Source organism: Scophthalmus maximus, chromosome 3 (genome assembly GCF_022379125.1).
Source record: "Scophthalmus maximus strain ysfricsl-2021 chromosome 3, ASM2237912v1, whole genome shotgun sequence".
Classification (NCBI taxonomy): domain Eukaryota; kingdom Metazoa; phylum Chordata; class Actinopteri; order Pleuronectiformes; family Scophthalmidae; genus Scophthalmus; species Scophthalmus maximus.
Window position 1 is genome coordinate 16,557,614 of NC_061517.1, and position 17,818 is coordinate 16,575,431.

Below are 17,818 nucleotides of genomic sequence, written 5' to 3' on the forward strand. Positions count from 1 at the left end.
ACTAATTCCTGCTCGGTTATAAGGAGTTCATATTATTCTCTTATTACACTTTTTCAGCAGCTACATTCCGTGTTCCGTGGAAGTGATGGAAACCAAGAAGCAACTTCCTCTGTTCCCTCTTATATCAATAGCTATAATAAGCCGCCCTACATCGTTCCCACGAGAAAGGAAGCCATGATGTAAACAGCAGTGGCTCGTGAGGCATCTTCATACTGGAATACGTGGTGTGTGTGTGTGTGTGTGTGTGAAGAGAGAGGGAGTGTGAGAGAGTGTGTGTGTGTGTGTGAGAGAGAGAGAGAGAGAGTGTGTGTGTGAGAGAGTGTGTGTGTGTGTGAGAGAGTGTGTGTGTGTGTGTGAGAGAGAGAGAGAGAGAGATAGATAGATCAATATCTATTTTTCATATCACAAATTTAGTGTGAATCAATGTTGCAATGTGATTTTTTAATAAGTCTAAAATAGCTCCAGGCCAGTGTCGAGTGGACACGTGATGCTCAGTCTCCAGAATACCAGAACTGCGTACCTTTGTTTTCTTTTCTTCCAAGTTTGGTTCCAGTCCGTTGACTTCCAATAACTCGGCGCGCATCGCCGCCGCGCGCTCCCGCTGCCTCGTGGACCAGACACCGGAGACGGTGGAGGACGTCCCGCACCGCGCTGACCCGAGGGGATGTGAGGAGGGGGCTCACACACACACACACACACACAGACAGGCGCGGGTAGACGGGACAGCAGGAGTCCCTCTGGTCCCCGCTGGTTCCCCCGGACCGGAGGAGCCACACGCAAGGTAGAGAGCACCCACATCATCACATCCATGAAGTCTGTCAATCATGTGCTGATGTTCGATGGCCCATATGGGTCTATGGAAGGGCGGATCGGTTATGCGTTTTATATTTAATCTAAAAATCTACAGGACTGTTGTTGGACTACTGCCACAGGGCTGAAGTTGGCACAGTGGTGACAGCTGATGATGGTGGTGATGATGATGGTGATCATGATGATGATGGTGATGATGATGATGGTGATGATGATGGTGTGTTTTAAGGCTGATTTTGGTATTTGCCCTTTGTCGAGATTGAATGGAAGAGAAACTTTGATCAACACGTCACAGTTCAGTGGATCATAGCGTCATGTGTCGTCTTCTCCGTTCCTGTGTGTAAATGTTTGTTCTGACGCACACATGGAATAACGGTGAACTCATGACGAGGCTCAGTTGTCTGCATGTGCTCCTGGATGATCCCAGCCTGACTGTGAATAAGCGTCCTCTGTTACACCAGGCAGGAAGTTTTCATATCAGGAACTGCCTGATCACATAATATTGGGGCTGCACAGCCTGAATGTTACCACGTTATTCTGTGACGCTACTGTCTCATCAGGTCTGTTCGCCCCAAAATAACGTCTTAATAATGGATAATGTGTGTGATATTTTCACACCGGCACCGAGAAGATTGTGTTTCAGACCGACAGACTTACTTTTACAGTAATCAGAGGCCAAGGAGAAGGCGCTCGGCTCGTCTTCCCAGCTCGTTGCTCTGCTGGCGGTCAGTTGCATCAACTTAAAACTGATGATGTGATGACACACACGCTCTCTCACACACTCCTCACACATGCCAGACGGCGGCGCCGCTCTGGATCGGAATTAGCGCGATTGAAGATGTGACTCCTCCTCAAAGGGCTGATATGTGATCTTCATCGCTGCAGCTCCTGTTTGTTACGTGGAACATCACATGGAGCTTTGTTGGTGAGAAATCGATTGACTTGAGCTTTTATACCCAAACCTCTGAAAGCTGTAATGGTTTCATGATTGGAAATTAATTCACGAGTTTCCATGACACATCGTTTTGGAAATAATGATGTGAAAAAATGTCATCTAAACTTAGAGACGACTTACTTATTTATCTTTAAGTTATTCTAGTACCAGTGGGAATGTTTTCAACTTCATTCGTTTATTTTCTGCTTATTTTTTCAATCGAGAACTAGGTGAAAAACTACTACTACTACTACTACTACTACGAAATAACTGCTAAAAGGTCAAATAGCGCAAATTGAAACTGTGAATTCTAGCAGATTATCGGCACATTTGATGACTTGAATTTGACCTGAAGAGTTGTTTGTTTCAGCTTCACACTTGTGAAGAGTCACCACATATATATTGCACATGCTGCTTTGAGATTGGATATTATATATATCGAGGGTTTTTGATTGTTAGTTACTTTGTATACTGCAGCTTTAATCCATGACTCTAGGCTCTGGGAAACTTGTGGTGGACATTTCCCATTCATTATTTCTTGATGATGCCGGCTAAACGATGCGCGGGGAAAAAGCAGTTGATTGATAAGAGGAGAAGAAATCAGCGCCGTAGCCTCTGACTGCTCTCTGCTCTCTGTGCGTGTTGTTCCTAACCTCGTGTTCCTCCTGTGTGACTTCACCCCCCGTAGCCAGCTGTTACCGTCCGTCTGTGTGGCTGCGTCTTCTCTGCTCTGGGGCTTCTTCTCTGCTGTGTGGGCGAGGCTATAAATAAAAGGCCGGAGAGGTTCTTTTGCGTGTGTGTGTGTGTGTGTGTGTGTGTGTGTGTGTGTGTGTGTGTGTGTGTGTGTGTTGTTTAACCAGCTGCTGCGTGGGGACGTTTGTTTGTCTCCTCCGAGTGCAGGTGTACTTTCCGGACTCGAGATGCTGTTCTCAGGCCTGAGCAGCACTTATGCCACCCTGCTTTTACCTCGGCAGATTCAGTCTGTTTGCGTTGGGTCAGCATCACCTGTCTTCTGTGTGTGTGTGTGTGTGTGTGTGTGTGCGTGTGTGTGTGTGTGTGTGCGTGTGTGTGCATGTGTTTCTTTTTCTCTTGCCCACTTCCTGAGAGATGCCAAAGGTTTAGAAATCATTAACACCTATTTGAGGGGTGAGGAAGGATTTCTTATTTCTTATAACACAGGATCAAGAGGGAAAATGCTTAGAGAGAAGAAAAGGCTTTTAGAACCCGACTGTTGAGGTTTTAATGCTATTTCTGGTCTTTGAACTGATGACTGAAATTATACCCTTTAGTTGTGTGTGTGTGTGTGTGTGTGTGTGTGTGTGTGCGCGTGTGTGTGGGTTCTTGTCTAGACAGAGAAGCATGGGAAAGTGCATGGCCCCCACTTTGCAGGGCAGACCACCAGCAGTGACAGTCACACACCGAGATCTAAATACTGACAGCTTGAGCAGACTCAGTCATTTTCTTGATGTTAGTTGACGGTGACTGGGCTGCATGGAGGTGTGGTGGTCAGCGCCGTCGCCTCACCGCGTCCTCGTTCGGACCGGCCGGGGCCTTTCTGTGTTGGGATCGCTCGCGGTTCTCCAGCTTCCTCCCAAAGACATGCAGACTGGGGTTAGGTTCACTGGAGTGTCAAAGGGGGACGAGACCATTGTTCAATCAAAGTTCACCATCCGGTTTATTAAAGGAGTAGTTTGATGTTTTGGGAAATGAAAATACAGAGCTGCCTTGTCATCAGATTATATCAGATTATTTCGGATATGCAGCAAAAAGACTGGTCTGGATGGGAAAACACGCCTCTGCACTTTTGCTGCAATTTGTCACTGATGTGATGTAAAGCTTTTTTTTCTCCAGGCCTGCTGTGGCCTGACGTTCAAGACCAGTGCTGCGTGTGAATCATACGGGAGTCACAGCGTAAGAACCGGCCTGAGGAACGTGTACTTACTGTATGAGTCAAACACAAAGGTCCATACGACCTCACCAGCAAGCCAGAACTGGGTCGAGGCTGTGGAGGGATTATTAACTTTCTTTAACTTGCTTTTTTTCTTCTTCTTTTGTCGCTTTGTCATGCTTTATTCATCATGCAGCATCTGACCATTATTTTGTTTGTCCATACAGCTACTGTAGGCATCATATTTCAGTTACACCCACACACACGCACACACATACACACACACACACACAGGCCTCTGTGAGAACAATATGTTTAGAAGAATCCAGTCGCAGTTCACTCTGAGTGACCCAAACAGCTCGTGGTGATTTATGGCCGGCAGGGTCAGCCGCATGAGAGGCTGCGAGGGGTCACAGTCAGTTGGACAGGCCAAAATAGACGCCTCCGATTCCCTCCACCGTGGGGGTCGATTTGTCTCCCTTAACTGCTGTTGCTAAAAAGCCAGGTCCAGTCTGTTGAAAAGAAGTGGTGATGGTGTGGTGTAATATCAGCACCCTGTGGAACATTCAACAGTTAGATGTAGAGCTGCAACAGTTAATATATAAATTGATTAGCAATCGATTACTAATTTAATGGCCAACTATTTGGTTGGTTTCTTTGCGCCTCTCTGAGAAAGTGAATATCTTCGCTGTGTGGACAAAACAAAACATGTTGGAGGTTTTGGGGAACACGACCAACATTTTTCACCATCTTACGACGTTTTATGGGCCAAACAACTGATCGATTAATCGAGAAAATAATCGACAGATTACTCGATTGTGAAAATAATGGTAAGTTGCAGCCCCTAGTTATATGTCACATTGGTGTCACTATAATGATCGTCATCATAAGAGTTCAGCGTCCTTGTCAAACCTGCCTGCACCTTCGTAGAGTGGGTCAGTGCATGTATACGTTCTTCTAGTTGCTAAGACATAATAGAAAAGTGACAAAAGATTTTGAGATCTCATTTGTGTTGGCTTGTAGAAGGAGATGTGACCTCCACCCAGCGATCATTTTTTGGGGCCAGCATCTAGTGGTTCTTACAGGTACTGCATCTTGACGCTCAGGTTGGATTTAGGGACCAGCTGACCTGCGGATGCCCGTGTGAAAACACAGCTAAGTGCAGTTTTGGAGAAAAACCACAGGGTTTTTTTTGCCAGTTGTTTTCCTTGTCCACTGACCACAGATTGCAGCTCACAAGACACATCAACAGTCCGGAATGAAAAGCTTGTGGTCAGTGTTTTTCAGACAGAGGTAGAGCCAAATTCTTTACTTGTCATTCTTTAATTATCATTTTCACATTTTTCTTTTCTTTGGTTCTCTTCCCTCCTGTTCGGATTTATTTGACAACCACTGCTCCAGTTGCACAGATTTCATCTTTCAGCGCACCGATCAGTTGCCAAGCGTGTCAGGCAGTGATCCTGCATTGAATGATGCAAACAGGAAGAAGAGTCTACTCTCAATCTGGACAGCTGACCAATAGTTGCAGAAACAAACAATAAGGAAACCACAAACCAGATAAACAAGAGAAAGTTGTAGCTGAGGAGGTTTGCGGTGCATCTGCGCAGCTTCAGCAGAAGCCACGATTTGCAGAATAAAACTGCCTCGACCTGCATTGTCAAACAAAAGTTAGCAGCCTAAATCATAAAACCAAAGATTAGGTATATATATATATATATCACAATTTAAATGTCATCATTTGTACTTTAGCCGAGTTACTTATAAAAGCCAGATGTTAATATTTTAATGACAAAAAGATTTTTATTAATCATAAACAGCAGCTGTTGTGTCTGAAACTACAGTATGACTGTCTTGTTAACCACAAGAAACATGTCCGCATCCCGAGGTCTCCATGAAAAAAGTTGAAGAAACACTGAGGCGGCTCATTCCTCATAAAACTGTCAATCGCATGAACTTCCTGTGCAGCCCGGGCTTGACCCACACTTGCTTCACTGGCGGAAATGCATCTCTAGTAATGTTAACTGCTTCACAGAATGGTAATGAGGTGCTAGCTGCCTAAGCCCGAGCTTGGGAAGATGCATGCTTGGAGTGCTGAGGATGCTGGAGACAAAAATAGAAGGCCAAGGCCCGAGGTGCGTTTGTTTCCATCACTGGCTCGGATTAGCAGCTTCTAAACGCACTGTTCCATTAAAGCTATTGTAACACAGTCTTATGAACACACACAAACAAACGCACACACACACACACACACACACACACACCTTTTTGAATCTGCTCTGACACACTGTTACATTGACAGTGCTGCCTCAAACACAGTAAAGCCATTGTGACATGTCTTCTCACATGGGATCACTCTGACATTCTCTGGAAATTTTAATATAGGGGCTGAAATGTTTTAGAAAATGTTCAGAGCAACATTTGCGTACATTTGTGTTCTCACATACAGCTCCTCTCTGGAAAATTTCAGGACAATGTCTTAGGTCCGTCTCTGAAAGCATCTTAAATTGTTTTTAACTTGAAAATTGTTCCAGCTTCTTTATCTTTACAGTGCAACAATATAAATGTATAATTCAGACTAATTTGGCAACGCAAATTTAGGAAACACCGATTTTAAAATGCAACAACATACAGTCGTAGTTTCATTTTGATTACAGCTGTGTTCCTCACACTGCCCATGTTTGTTCAGCTTGTCACAGTGAAGCAGTTGTCATTCTCTGCAAGGGTGAACACACACACACACACACACACACACGGAGGCACACACACACACACACACACACATAGGCACGCACACACACACACACACACACACACGGAGGCACGCACGCACACACACACACACACACACACACACACACGCAAATTGAGAATGTGGATTTGTTTGTTACCAGGCAGGCCGGTTCTGTGCAGATTGAGATTTACAATGATGAGCTGACAAAGAAGAACAAGAGGAGGGGCATCTGGGATTAAGTCAAAAATGTTCTGTTCATTATATGTAAGAGTGAAGTGGAGAGGGGGAGTGGTGGGGAGAGCGAGGTCGGGCAAGAATGGGATTTTGAGGGAGTGAGAGAGGAGGGACACACACGGAGATGAGGACAAGGGCGACAAGGCCTTGTCTATGACCGGTTGAATCAACAGCCTCTCTCCTCTGGCGAGGACACGCTCGCTCTGCTCAAGCCTAATGCCACAGACATGCTGACAACACACACACACACACACACACACACACACACTTTTTATCTTCTCTCATCCTGTAGCCTGCCTCCTTTTCCTCTCATTCTCGCGCTCTCTATCTTTCTCTGACTTTAGCACATTTGCCTAAAAGACAACATGCCGATAACTGTGATAGCGGCAGTATTTCACTACAATAAAACAACAACAACAACATCGACACACGTCTGTCCCCAGGCTTGTTCCCGTCTCGCTGGAGTCGCTGCAGACGGCACGTGACCCTCACATACGTTATGATGAATAAATTGTCCTGTTGTAAGATACAGCTGATATTTTCTTCTGTTCTTATTGGAGCATGACATTGTGACTTGCTCACATGGAGTGACATGCACACAAAAAAGACTAGATGACATTCAGATAATATTGTACTTTCAGTTCTGTGAATCAACAACACGTTGGTTGAAGCCATCTGTCAAGTAGAATTGAAGAATTCGCCTTTGACTCTTGAGTCTTGTGCAGACTAACTATTTCTGACATTATGTAAACTGACTGGTGAATCATGAATAGTTTCTATTTACACAAATAATGATGTATGGATAAGAGCATGGACTTTTCATAGTGTACATTTAAGAATTGTTATATTTTGCTTGAATCTTGATGCACACTTTTTGGGGCCCGATGCGATACTGATATTATACCGAGGAAAACATATCAGACACTGATGTATCGGCCAATTTACATCTTTTAAAAATGGAAACCATTCCTAAGATGTCGTTATCAAACCCACATGACAAAGAAATATAATTGAAGCTTGATATTTTACAGTTTAACCACAACTAGTATCATTATAATATGCACAACTATAAATAAAAAGAAAACAAGTAAAACAAAATATGTAGAACTTGAATTACATTTTTTTTTCTTCACCTAAAATGTTAACATAGCTGCACATCTTTTTTGCATTGTTATTTATTATAAAAGTTTTCATATCGGCAAGCATAAACGCAGAAACAGACATTCCGAAATTAACAGCCAAACAATCGATCTGCTGGGCAATAAAAAATACCAAGAAAACAGAGGAGGTACAGTAACTGCTGCAGCAAATTAAAACAAAAAACAGTAAACATACGCACATGCAAAAGTAGTGTGCTGTCTCACTGTGGTAACCGCATGCACTATTGTCATGTACTATGCCTAAAGAGGTGTTGGTGAGAAGTTTTATAAACCTGTGGAATCTCTCTATGAAGCCATATTTGCATTGGAGCAAGTTATTGACGAGTTGGTTGCCTTCTGGTGTGAATATCGATTACAGTATGTTTGCATGTATATCATTTTATCTCTTATATCACATGTAAGACATTCGACACAGCTCGGGTTTCTCTTTATTGTCCATCAGCGCTGTATGATTAACTTGCTCAGTTTACATCTAATACTAAGTGTCTGCCAAACCCATTTGGGCCGGGCTACCTTTGGTATAAAACATTTGTTTCCGTCATTCATACGTGACATGTTTTGATACTTGGTGTTTGACACACATAATGGCTGATACGCAAACGGTGTCGAAGAGCGTTTGTGGCTTTTTGATGATTTGAGCCGAGTGGTGAAAAAAGCTCTGGAGGGAATGTGCTGAATGGATTCTGTCCCACAGTCTGGGTCAGAGAGAGAGAGAGAGAGGACGTCACTGTCCGTCTGTGTCTCTCCTTGTCTCCACCCTGACATGACCAGGTCAAACACACAGAGACGAGATATTCCTGCTGTTTCGCGACAGCTGCCGTCCATATGATGTTTCACCCGATCGCGTCGCCTCTCTTCCCTTTCTTCACTTCTCCTCGAGTCTCTGTCTCTTCTCTTGTTTCAATTCCGGTCTCCAAAATATCTCAGGAGGCGCTTCTCCTGAGGTCTTTTTGGCCGTCTGTGTTGAGTGTAAAGCAGTTTAGAATTTTAGGATTCAAAGATCTTGAAAGGCAAATCATTTCCTCGTCTCTTCCCACCTTTTGGACCGTTCACGTCGTCAGACGGTTTGTCTACACGACGATCTTGTGACGGAAAGAGAGCGGCCGTGGTGGATGGTGGTTTTGCTGCGACACACTGACAGCATTGAGGATATGAAAGACTTTGTGACTGTGCTGCTGCAGCTTTGATTGTGTTCGCCCTCGGGGGAGATGAGTGATTCCCTCCTGATTTTAGAGTTTGTCCAGTTTAATGAATTGGGGGGGAAAAAAAGGTAATTGTATTTCGTCCGTTTACCTTTTTAATTCTTAGTTGAGACAAAAAACAGCTGCCGGTATGTATTGAAGGAGTAGAAATATAAATGTAGCATATAGAAAAAGGATGTGAAATGAAGGTTAAGCATTTTAAAATATGTTTCTGTTTATTTATATCCAGTCTGCATGATTGCAAAACCATTGTGATTTCCCAAAAGGCCTGTTGGAAGCCCCCGTTGTCCCGTTCTCGATCTTAAAGTTATAAAACATTGATGTGTAGCTGCCCCGTCTATTAAAATAGTCAAATACTGTATTCTTACAATGCAAAATTGACGTTTACTTCAACCCTCACCTCTACATAGCAACATGTGTTGACATTTCACCTAAAAATCAAATAGAAATAAATCAGTGAAATCATTTAGCAGTCTGCTCGATAAAAATGATAGTGACGATGATGATAATTCAACTTCTCTTTTTCACAATTCATCTATAAATGCAACACAGAGCACGAGAGATAAAAGGGAATCATACAGTAAATGTCGGCGAACAATCATGACATTTACCAGCGCATTTACAAAGCGCATACTGTACCTCCGTCAACACACACATACACACACACACACACACACACACACACACATACACACACACACACACACACACACACTAACACACACACTGTGAACTGATATATCATTTTGTTTTATCTGGCACTGGCATCAAGGATCATGTTCCCTGTTGGCATTATGGTTAATTATGACCATGTTATTGGGCCTGTGTGGGTGGGTGCGTGTGCGTGTGTGTATGTTTGTGTGTGTGTGTATGTTTGTGTGTGCGTGTGTGTATGTTTGTGTGTGTGTGTGTGTGTGTGTGTGTGTGTGTGCGTGTGTGTGTGTGTGTAGGATTATTTTACTCATGTTGTGAGGACATAAATCTCTTTACATGGTTACATGGTGAGGACTCGACTTCCTTCTGGGGAGAAAAAGCAAGTGCCCATAATGTAAATCATTACATTTAAGAGTGAAGACTGGGGTTGAGGTTATGAGTTGTGATGCTTGAGGTTAGGATAAAGGGATGGGACATGTGTGTGTGTGTGTGTGTGTGTGTAGGTGCGTAGTGTAAGAAGATGACACAGAGAAAAAAACGAAGAAATCGAATAATTTGTGCTTGCTTATACTTGGATTCCCTACGAGGCTCCATCTCTCTCTCCCTCCTCCCTCCTTCCCGCCCTCTCTCGGCTCTCCTCATGTTTGGTCACACGGCCCCTCTCAGACACACAGAGCGCCCGGCACTGGAGGTGCTGTGAGAGGGAGAGAGGGAGCAAACACAGAGAGACAGAGAGTCCGAGACAGAGGGCAGAGCGAGCGAAGGAGGAGACGAGACAAATCACAGACCAAGGACGGGCGAATCCAGCTGGCCTAAGGTTGTCCGCACTCACTCGGCTGCGAACGAGCGTCCGGGCAGAATGGATTTCGTTTCGGTCCGACGGCCGCCGAGCCGGAGCCGCAGCTCTGCAGACGACCGTGCCTCCTGTTGGATTATTTCAGATGCCACTGCTGCTGTGATGGATGGGAATAACAGCTCGCAGAGAGGAAGATGGTAACGTGACAATCTGCTCTGTTTGCTGAGACACTTTTACTTCCGCCCTGTTCTATCTTTGCTCAGAGTCGTGGGGACAGGATTTTGTTAAAAGGTTATAAGAGTGGTCTTATAAACTTTGTTTAATCGAGTCTCAGATTCTCTCTTTCCTCCACTGTAGCTGTGACAAAATAAAGCATTTTATGTACTAGGTCTATGCTGATATGCAGTTATGCAATACTTCTGTCAAATCCGTAGCTTGTGTTGATGGGCAGAAACCCTGTTAAATAATGGTGCTGCATGTCCTGCGGAGTTCAGATCACAGTACAGTTTATCATCATGTCTCGGGTCATAAGCCTCTTTGTGAGATGACAGAGGAGGATCTGTCTATTCCTACTAAAGAAGTTGACTTGAGAGTCTTGACAAACATCTGTGAGTCGATTCACCGACCAGTCAGTTAATCTGTAAGACCGATTTAGTTGCGAAAATGCTAAAGACCAAATGTAAAGATTTGGGGGTTTGAATGATAAATTTATGCATAATTAATTGGACAACATGACCTTTCACCCTGCCTGTAATGGGCATTTTCAAATTTCATACATTTTATAAACTAAACGATTGGGGTAATAAAAACATGATTTTCTTTACTAGCAGCCCTGACCATCTTATGATACACACTTTGACTTTTTAAAACATCTGAAAAGACTCAAACGAGCACAGTTTGCCTGTGACACACAGAAGACGAGACAGTCCCAGCACTTGCAGAGTCATTTATTCATTATGTCCCGACAAGTAGCCTTTTCATGTCGAAACACACGTGTATTCCCGACTGTATGCGACGTACAGCACGGCTCACACTGGCTGCTGCTCTTTGCCGGAGTGTTTTGACTCAAGGTGAAAGTGTCAGGTTACCGAGCGTGAGGGCAGATTTCACAAACCAGCCACTGTATCTGCCTCCTTCCTGGATCCCCACTCTCTGGCATGTGAGCCGCTCGGGAGGCGATGTTGGAAATCAGTGCTGTCGGATGTGCTTGATTTGAGAAGGTCGACATTTTTATTCTGTGCCTGTTGAGACTGTCAGCCTGCACATCCTGACGAGGAAATTTCCTGAATGAACGTATTTTTCTATGTGTTGTTGTTACACGCTCCATCGGCAGCAGAGAGAGCGAGCGTGCCGTTTGTACATAAAAATGATTTTGTTTGGCACACAGCGGTCCGGGAGGATGTTCTGAAGGGAGCTGAATTTTTAAAATGCCCGCCCAGCTCTCCCGTAGGTTTGATTTGGCAAGACACACACAGCGTCCTGCGTGCGTGTGTGTGTTTATTTATGAGTGTGTGTGTTTTCCCCACCCTGTTTCCTGCAAATTAACCATGTCGTTGGAACCAGAGGCCATTAACCCGACTCTTCCTGCCTTGAGAGTGACCTCAATGTTTGGGTATTTGTTCCTGTGTTGACCAGGTTACACAGAGCATCGTTTTTTCTCTCAGCAGAAAAGACGTCTTGTTCCCTCCCGGTGATTCAATGGGAAAATACACAACAGTCAGCTCAACCGCTCGGTTTGTAAAAATACAAATCGTCACCTCGTCTGTACCGCGGGCCCCTCGGCTGTACGTGGCTTTGCCTGCGAATCTCTGCAGCATCTGCATTCAGAATACACAGCGACATTGCCGATGACACCTTTTTGGCTTGAACTTTTCATTATGATGTTAAAACTGACTGCACAGTGTAACGGCGATAGAAAAACGACACCATCCGTGGTTACATTGGCCCCCGATAAGCCTCCAGTTAGCCATGATGCAAACGCTGCTGTTGGTAAATGTTAGGCGCCAGAAAAGGAAGTAGGAGCGTCAGTGTACATACTACTTTCTTCTCCTCCGTTATCTCCAGAGTGGTGTTGACAACTTCCGTATAGGAGCTCTGAGGAAAAAGTACCCGTGTACTGCAAAACAATAATACCACCTGGAACCACTAGGGGCGCCAAAGTTGTCTGTTGTCTCTTTAAAGAGTTCATTTTTAGGTTTTAAGTTTTTTCCAGCGAGGACGTTCGCAGACCTGCACGTCGTGACACGATTAGTGTGATAGTTATTGGATTTGCATGCGTCTGCACAATTTAAGCATTCAGCGTGACGGATTGAAACGATTCGACCTAATGAACTCCAGTGTTAGGACGGATTCAAAACGACTATGCGCAGTGCATCGGTGTCTTCCCCTGTTTTCTAAGTGATCGTTTCTGATGGTTTGTCTTGAAATCTGCCCGTGTGAGTTACGCTAAAGCGCAGCTGTGGGCTAATTACAGATGAGACGTTTGTGTCAGTGAAAGCCAAGCCACACTTTGATATAATAACACGCCTCGCACACGCACACACACACGCACACACACACACACACACACACACTCAAGAGCGCAGACACGTCGACTCGCTCATGAGGAGTGTAAAGATGCGCTCAAAGTCCCAGCTCATTCATGATTCCCTGACGTGTTTTTAATGAGTTAAACACAGGCCTCGCCGCCACCTGACTGCTACTTTACGGCCACCCCTCAAACCGTCCCGCTGATCAAGGCCGTCATGATGAGTGTTTGCCTGCCACAAGCTCCACTTTGCTGATCCCCATGAAGCAACTAAATATACTGTCTGGCCTCGCCTGTGCCTCGGTGGTCATGTTCACTAGCTCTACACAGCTCGTGTTTGCGTCCAACCCCGGTGTCAAATCCGTTTGCGCCTGTGCTTGTGTGTCACCGGCTGAGTTAAGGTCAATTGGATTTTCATATAGTTTTGTGCTACATCATGAAACATTTTTGTCATTTATTTTCCATAACTTTTCAATTATGAAAATCACATTTATTGCAGAGCACTCCTTAGGTTTTTTGTTGTTGTAGTGGGTGGAATTACACCACGAGTACCTCAGGTTCGGCCTCAATCCAGAAATGTTACGCTGAGCAGAGAGTAATCTATAACTATATATATATATCCTTTTTTTGTCAATATGTCGTGGTCATATGCTAAAATGGGGAATGTTGTTCAAAGTTTCCTGAAAAGTCGGACAGATTCCATTTTTTTAATGAACCGGTAAAAGGAAGGGGGAAAACCATTTCAAACAGGGAATCCATGCGCGGCAGCTCAGATGAAAAAGCGCAAATGTAAACACAGGAAATTGATTTTTATTTTTTCATGCTTATTTCGAAGCTGTGTCAGTGTCAGTCAGAGGCTTTGAAGTTTTGACAAATCACATCAGTTTTGCTTATTGTGCTTCACTTATACCTCAAGCATGTTGACACAAATTGAATATCTTTGATGATACGTCATTGCACTAATAAAGAGTGGGGTTGTACAGTAGTTATATGAATGATCAGAGGTAAAAAAAAAGTTTGTATTTTAATTATTTCCAAGTTTTCCCTCATCTATAATCAGCAATGATTGAATGCTTCTGGAAACGATCACATATAATTTGATATAATATTATAGAATAACTGGGGTCATCCTGGTGGCCTAGTTTAGGGGATGAATACGATGTAATCCAAACATCCTTGTTTCAAATCAGGCCGGCGCTTTTGCTCCACCCCCCCCAAATATCCCGTCATTCTCTATCAGATACAATCAGATGAAAAAGGCAAAGTTTCCAAAAAAACATACCAAAAGTAAAGGGCACAGTTCAAGACGCACTGTGTAAGGGGATAGATGTCGCACAGGAATGATGAATATTTGTGCTTTTTCATTGTTGAATATTTTGTTCTTGTCTGGGCAGGAAGCCGCTTCACATCAGGAATGTGCAAAGACTATTTTTGTTTCATAATGATACTGGACAGAGACATTCAAACTGTCCTCAGCTCCCACACTGGGACATCCTATCCACAGTAATGTGAGCGTCGTCATTTATTTCAGTGGCTGAGTGCGAGAAATCTGGGTGTTTATATAGAGCCGTGTGAATCTGCAGCGACAGTATGCTGCTCCCGGCCAGAGAGAGAGACAGGTTCATACAACCCACTCGCAGCATACTGGAAACAGGCACCCAAATAAACACATTAATAAACACACACACACACACACACGGTCTTACATTTTCAAATCAGTATTCAAATGTATCCTTGTAAACGACAGTAACAAGTGCCGCTCACCTTTTTTAGCCTCAGCATGTTTATTGATTTGCCGTGTGTCACGGCTGTCGGCAGACCCTATACCAACACCACTGTTTGGTTTCCTTGTTAAGGTCACATCCATTTACATTTCTGCTACTTTTAAGCGGCCAAAGAAATCATCAGCCCAAACCCCAAATCCCTAAGTGAGAAAAACATTATTTCAGAGTTGATGAAGGTGATCCTTTGTCTTCGGGATATAAAAACATTACATTTAAAAGAGGCCACAGATGACTTTCTTGACCCTAGTGGTGCGTAGAGATCTCTACTGTCAGCTGATGTGCTGCATAGTGACTGAGGTTGACTTCGTGGCCTGCCTGAACTAACGCGTCGCGCAATTTAGCCGACGCTTTTGTCCAAAGCAACTTACAAGAAGTGCATTCATCCATGAAGATCATGAACCTCGGGTTAAATGTCCGTTACTATAAATGAGTAGGCTGGTTGTGTTACCTACTTATCTAGTAGAAAGGGGAAAAAGTGCAATGTCGTCTCTCATTGGAGCGAATGCCCGCCCAAGTTTCTCATTCTTCACCTTCTTCTGTTCCTCTGTCAACAGGATCCTCATTCTCTTACGAGGTTGAGTTGGTTTTTGTCCATTTGACTGTTCCACCGTCTGCCATTTCCATAACTTGTGATAAATACTGGGAAAATACAACACTCATCCTTGTTTTTTGGTTACACAATGGGTTACACAGTTCCTTTGTGCTGTGAATCCACTTGTCATTTTTTTCCCAGGAAATCAGCGTCCTGGTGGCCAAGAGAATAACAAGGTGAAATTAAGGCTTTTAGGGACCAATAAAGGCAGATGGTTTCATTTTTCTATTTCCATTACAACATGGAATCAGTTTTAACATCATAAGGTTAAGCCAAAAAGTTGTTTGTTTCCGCTTTAAAGTCTATAAGGTGTGAATGAAAATACATCATGTGCCTCCGAGCCTGCAACCATCCTCATGCCCTTCTTAATTCCCAGCCACCACCACTGCTTCCATCACTGCCCTCCTCCTTCGCCTCCTTCGTGTTATCATGATGACCATCGCTGTGTTAATGGTCCCAGCAGGGTGTGGCCCGACTTACCAGAAAGCTCTGAGTCACTGTGTTGTTTCTGGAGCAGTGTTGGCTGCGGACTGGACCCTGAGCCAGTCCGCAGCCAATTGATCTGAGATGTAACAGGATAAGACAGAGAGGGTGGTGAGGCACATCGTTGCTTGAGAGACAGAAAGATAGTTCTGCAAGACAGTCTACTCATCGTACAATGCCAATCCTGCAAGTGTTCAGGCCTTCTCAAGGACCAAGAGCTGCTTTGTGTTTCCTTTCAAATGTGCAGAGGAGGCGAGGCAGAGAGGCAGTCAGACAGTTTTGGTCTGAAGGGACATATTTCATCAAGCCGTGACAAAACCCCTCTCTGGTTCCATCTGCCATATCCGTGTTTGTCTTTCTTCATCAGTGCAGCTGATGAACCTTTGAGTCGTGCAGAGTTACTTATCCAAACAGGATCTCAATGAGAAGATAAAAAAGGTGTCTTGAACATCATTAAATATGAACTGGATTCATCACAAATGTTGGATTTGTGCGTTTATGTTGCTGACAGTGACCACCAACTTTGTCCTATTCCCCTGGTTGCTGTTTTCATCTGAAACAAAGGACCCTTTGGGAGATACACTTTCTAGCTTTTTGACTGAGAAGATCGATGCGACTCTCATATCTGTCTGTAAAATATCAGGCTGCGTCGGAAGGCGAATAATCGTTAACTCTTGAACCACATTTCCATGTGGCGTCACTTGCTTATTTCCCTTCCACTGACATTGGTGTAATGTCATACAAACGCATACCTGGGGGAGAAAGGCACCAGTATTCATACGGAGCGTTGACATTCACACATCACCCCCATCCTGCCACCGTATATCTCCCCCACGGAGACTCCATGCATGAATATACATTAACCCCAGAGGTCTGCTGCCGTGGCCTTTGCCGGGCTAAATAAAGCAGGGCCTAAAAGTGGGTAGCGGACCATGAGTTCAGGTCAAAGGGAATGTGAAACCATAAACCAGGAGACGAGCCAGCCTTGAGGCCAGCCACCGCGCTCTGTGCGTACTTGGATGTTTGCTGTCAGGCTGGCGGACTATACATTTTAATGATGAGCACAGATTGTTTGTGTTTGTGTAGCTATTCTCTCAGCAGGTCACCAGGTCGAGGACGAGGCCTCTGTAATTTAACTGACAGCCAAAGGAAAGTGACTCACTCCTGTTGTCTAGCCCCGCTGTACATTACAGTGGATTCAAGTAAATGGTATTTGTTGAGGTCTGTTAGTTTAGATGATAAATCCAAAATTTCAGTAGAGGGGGAGACATAATAGTCAAGAGAGTCAATTACCATCTTTATATATATATATATATATATATATATATATATATATATATATATATATATAGTATATATTGTATGTATTGTTTATCCAGCACATTCCACATTCCAATTGACATTTTATAGTCTAATAAATTAACTGAAAAATATTTGCAGATTGAATGATAACAGACTTAATCACTAGTTGCGGCCCTACCAGAGATTCAACATGAAGATTTCATTCAAAAAGGCATTAACACTTAATTTCGAAAGCAAATCCCTTCAGATATAGCTGTTCTTCATCAGTTGATTTTTTTTTCTTTAACGGAAATGTTGTGACACATTGACATCATAGTCTAACTTTTCAGAGCAGCTCAACATGCAGTTATGTGGCTGTCTCACATGGTGTGAGGTTTAAATATGAGAAGTTGTTGACTACTTCCATGTTATTGGACTAAGCGGTCATCCAGATATTGTCACTCACAGAACATTAAAGCAATGATTTCCTGAAGCCTCTTCCCTCTCTCCCCTGTCTTTTCAGAACCTTGATTCTCTGGAGGGCTCGATCCAGAACCTGCTGTCGGTGCTGTACCCGCCCTTCGAGGCCACCGCCCCCACCCTTCTCGGCCAGCTCTTCCAAATCATCGATGGTCGTTATCGGGGAGATGCCCTGCGGTGCCTGCTCGACTTCCTGGTCCCGGCCAAGCACGTCTTAGACACCGTGCAGCAGGCTGCATGTGTAAGTCCCTGCCTTGTAAAG

General features: G+C 44.0%; 1 protein-coding gene across 7 annotated transcripts in view; it reads left to right on the top strand.

Moving 5' to 3' along the window:
* The first annotated feature begins 10,280 nt into the window (after nucleotides 1-10,280).
* The window catches only part of LOC118317083, a 28,524-nt gene continuing 20,986 nt past the window's right edge, over nucleotides 10,281-17,818 (top strand). For all 7 annotated transcript variants that reach the window (XR_007030492.1, XM_047331083.1, XM_047331082.1 and 4 more), the window contains exons 1-2: nucleotides 10,281-10,606; nucleotides 17,600-17,797. Coding sequence is in view for 6 of the 7 variants with exons in the window: in XM_047331083.1 (XP_047187039.1) it covers nucleotides 10,604-10,606; nucleotides 17,600-17,797 (201 nt within the window). In the remaining variant the exon portion in view is untranslated. The remainder of the gene's footprint in view (nucleotides 10,607-17,599; nucleotides 17,798-17,818) is intronic.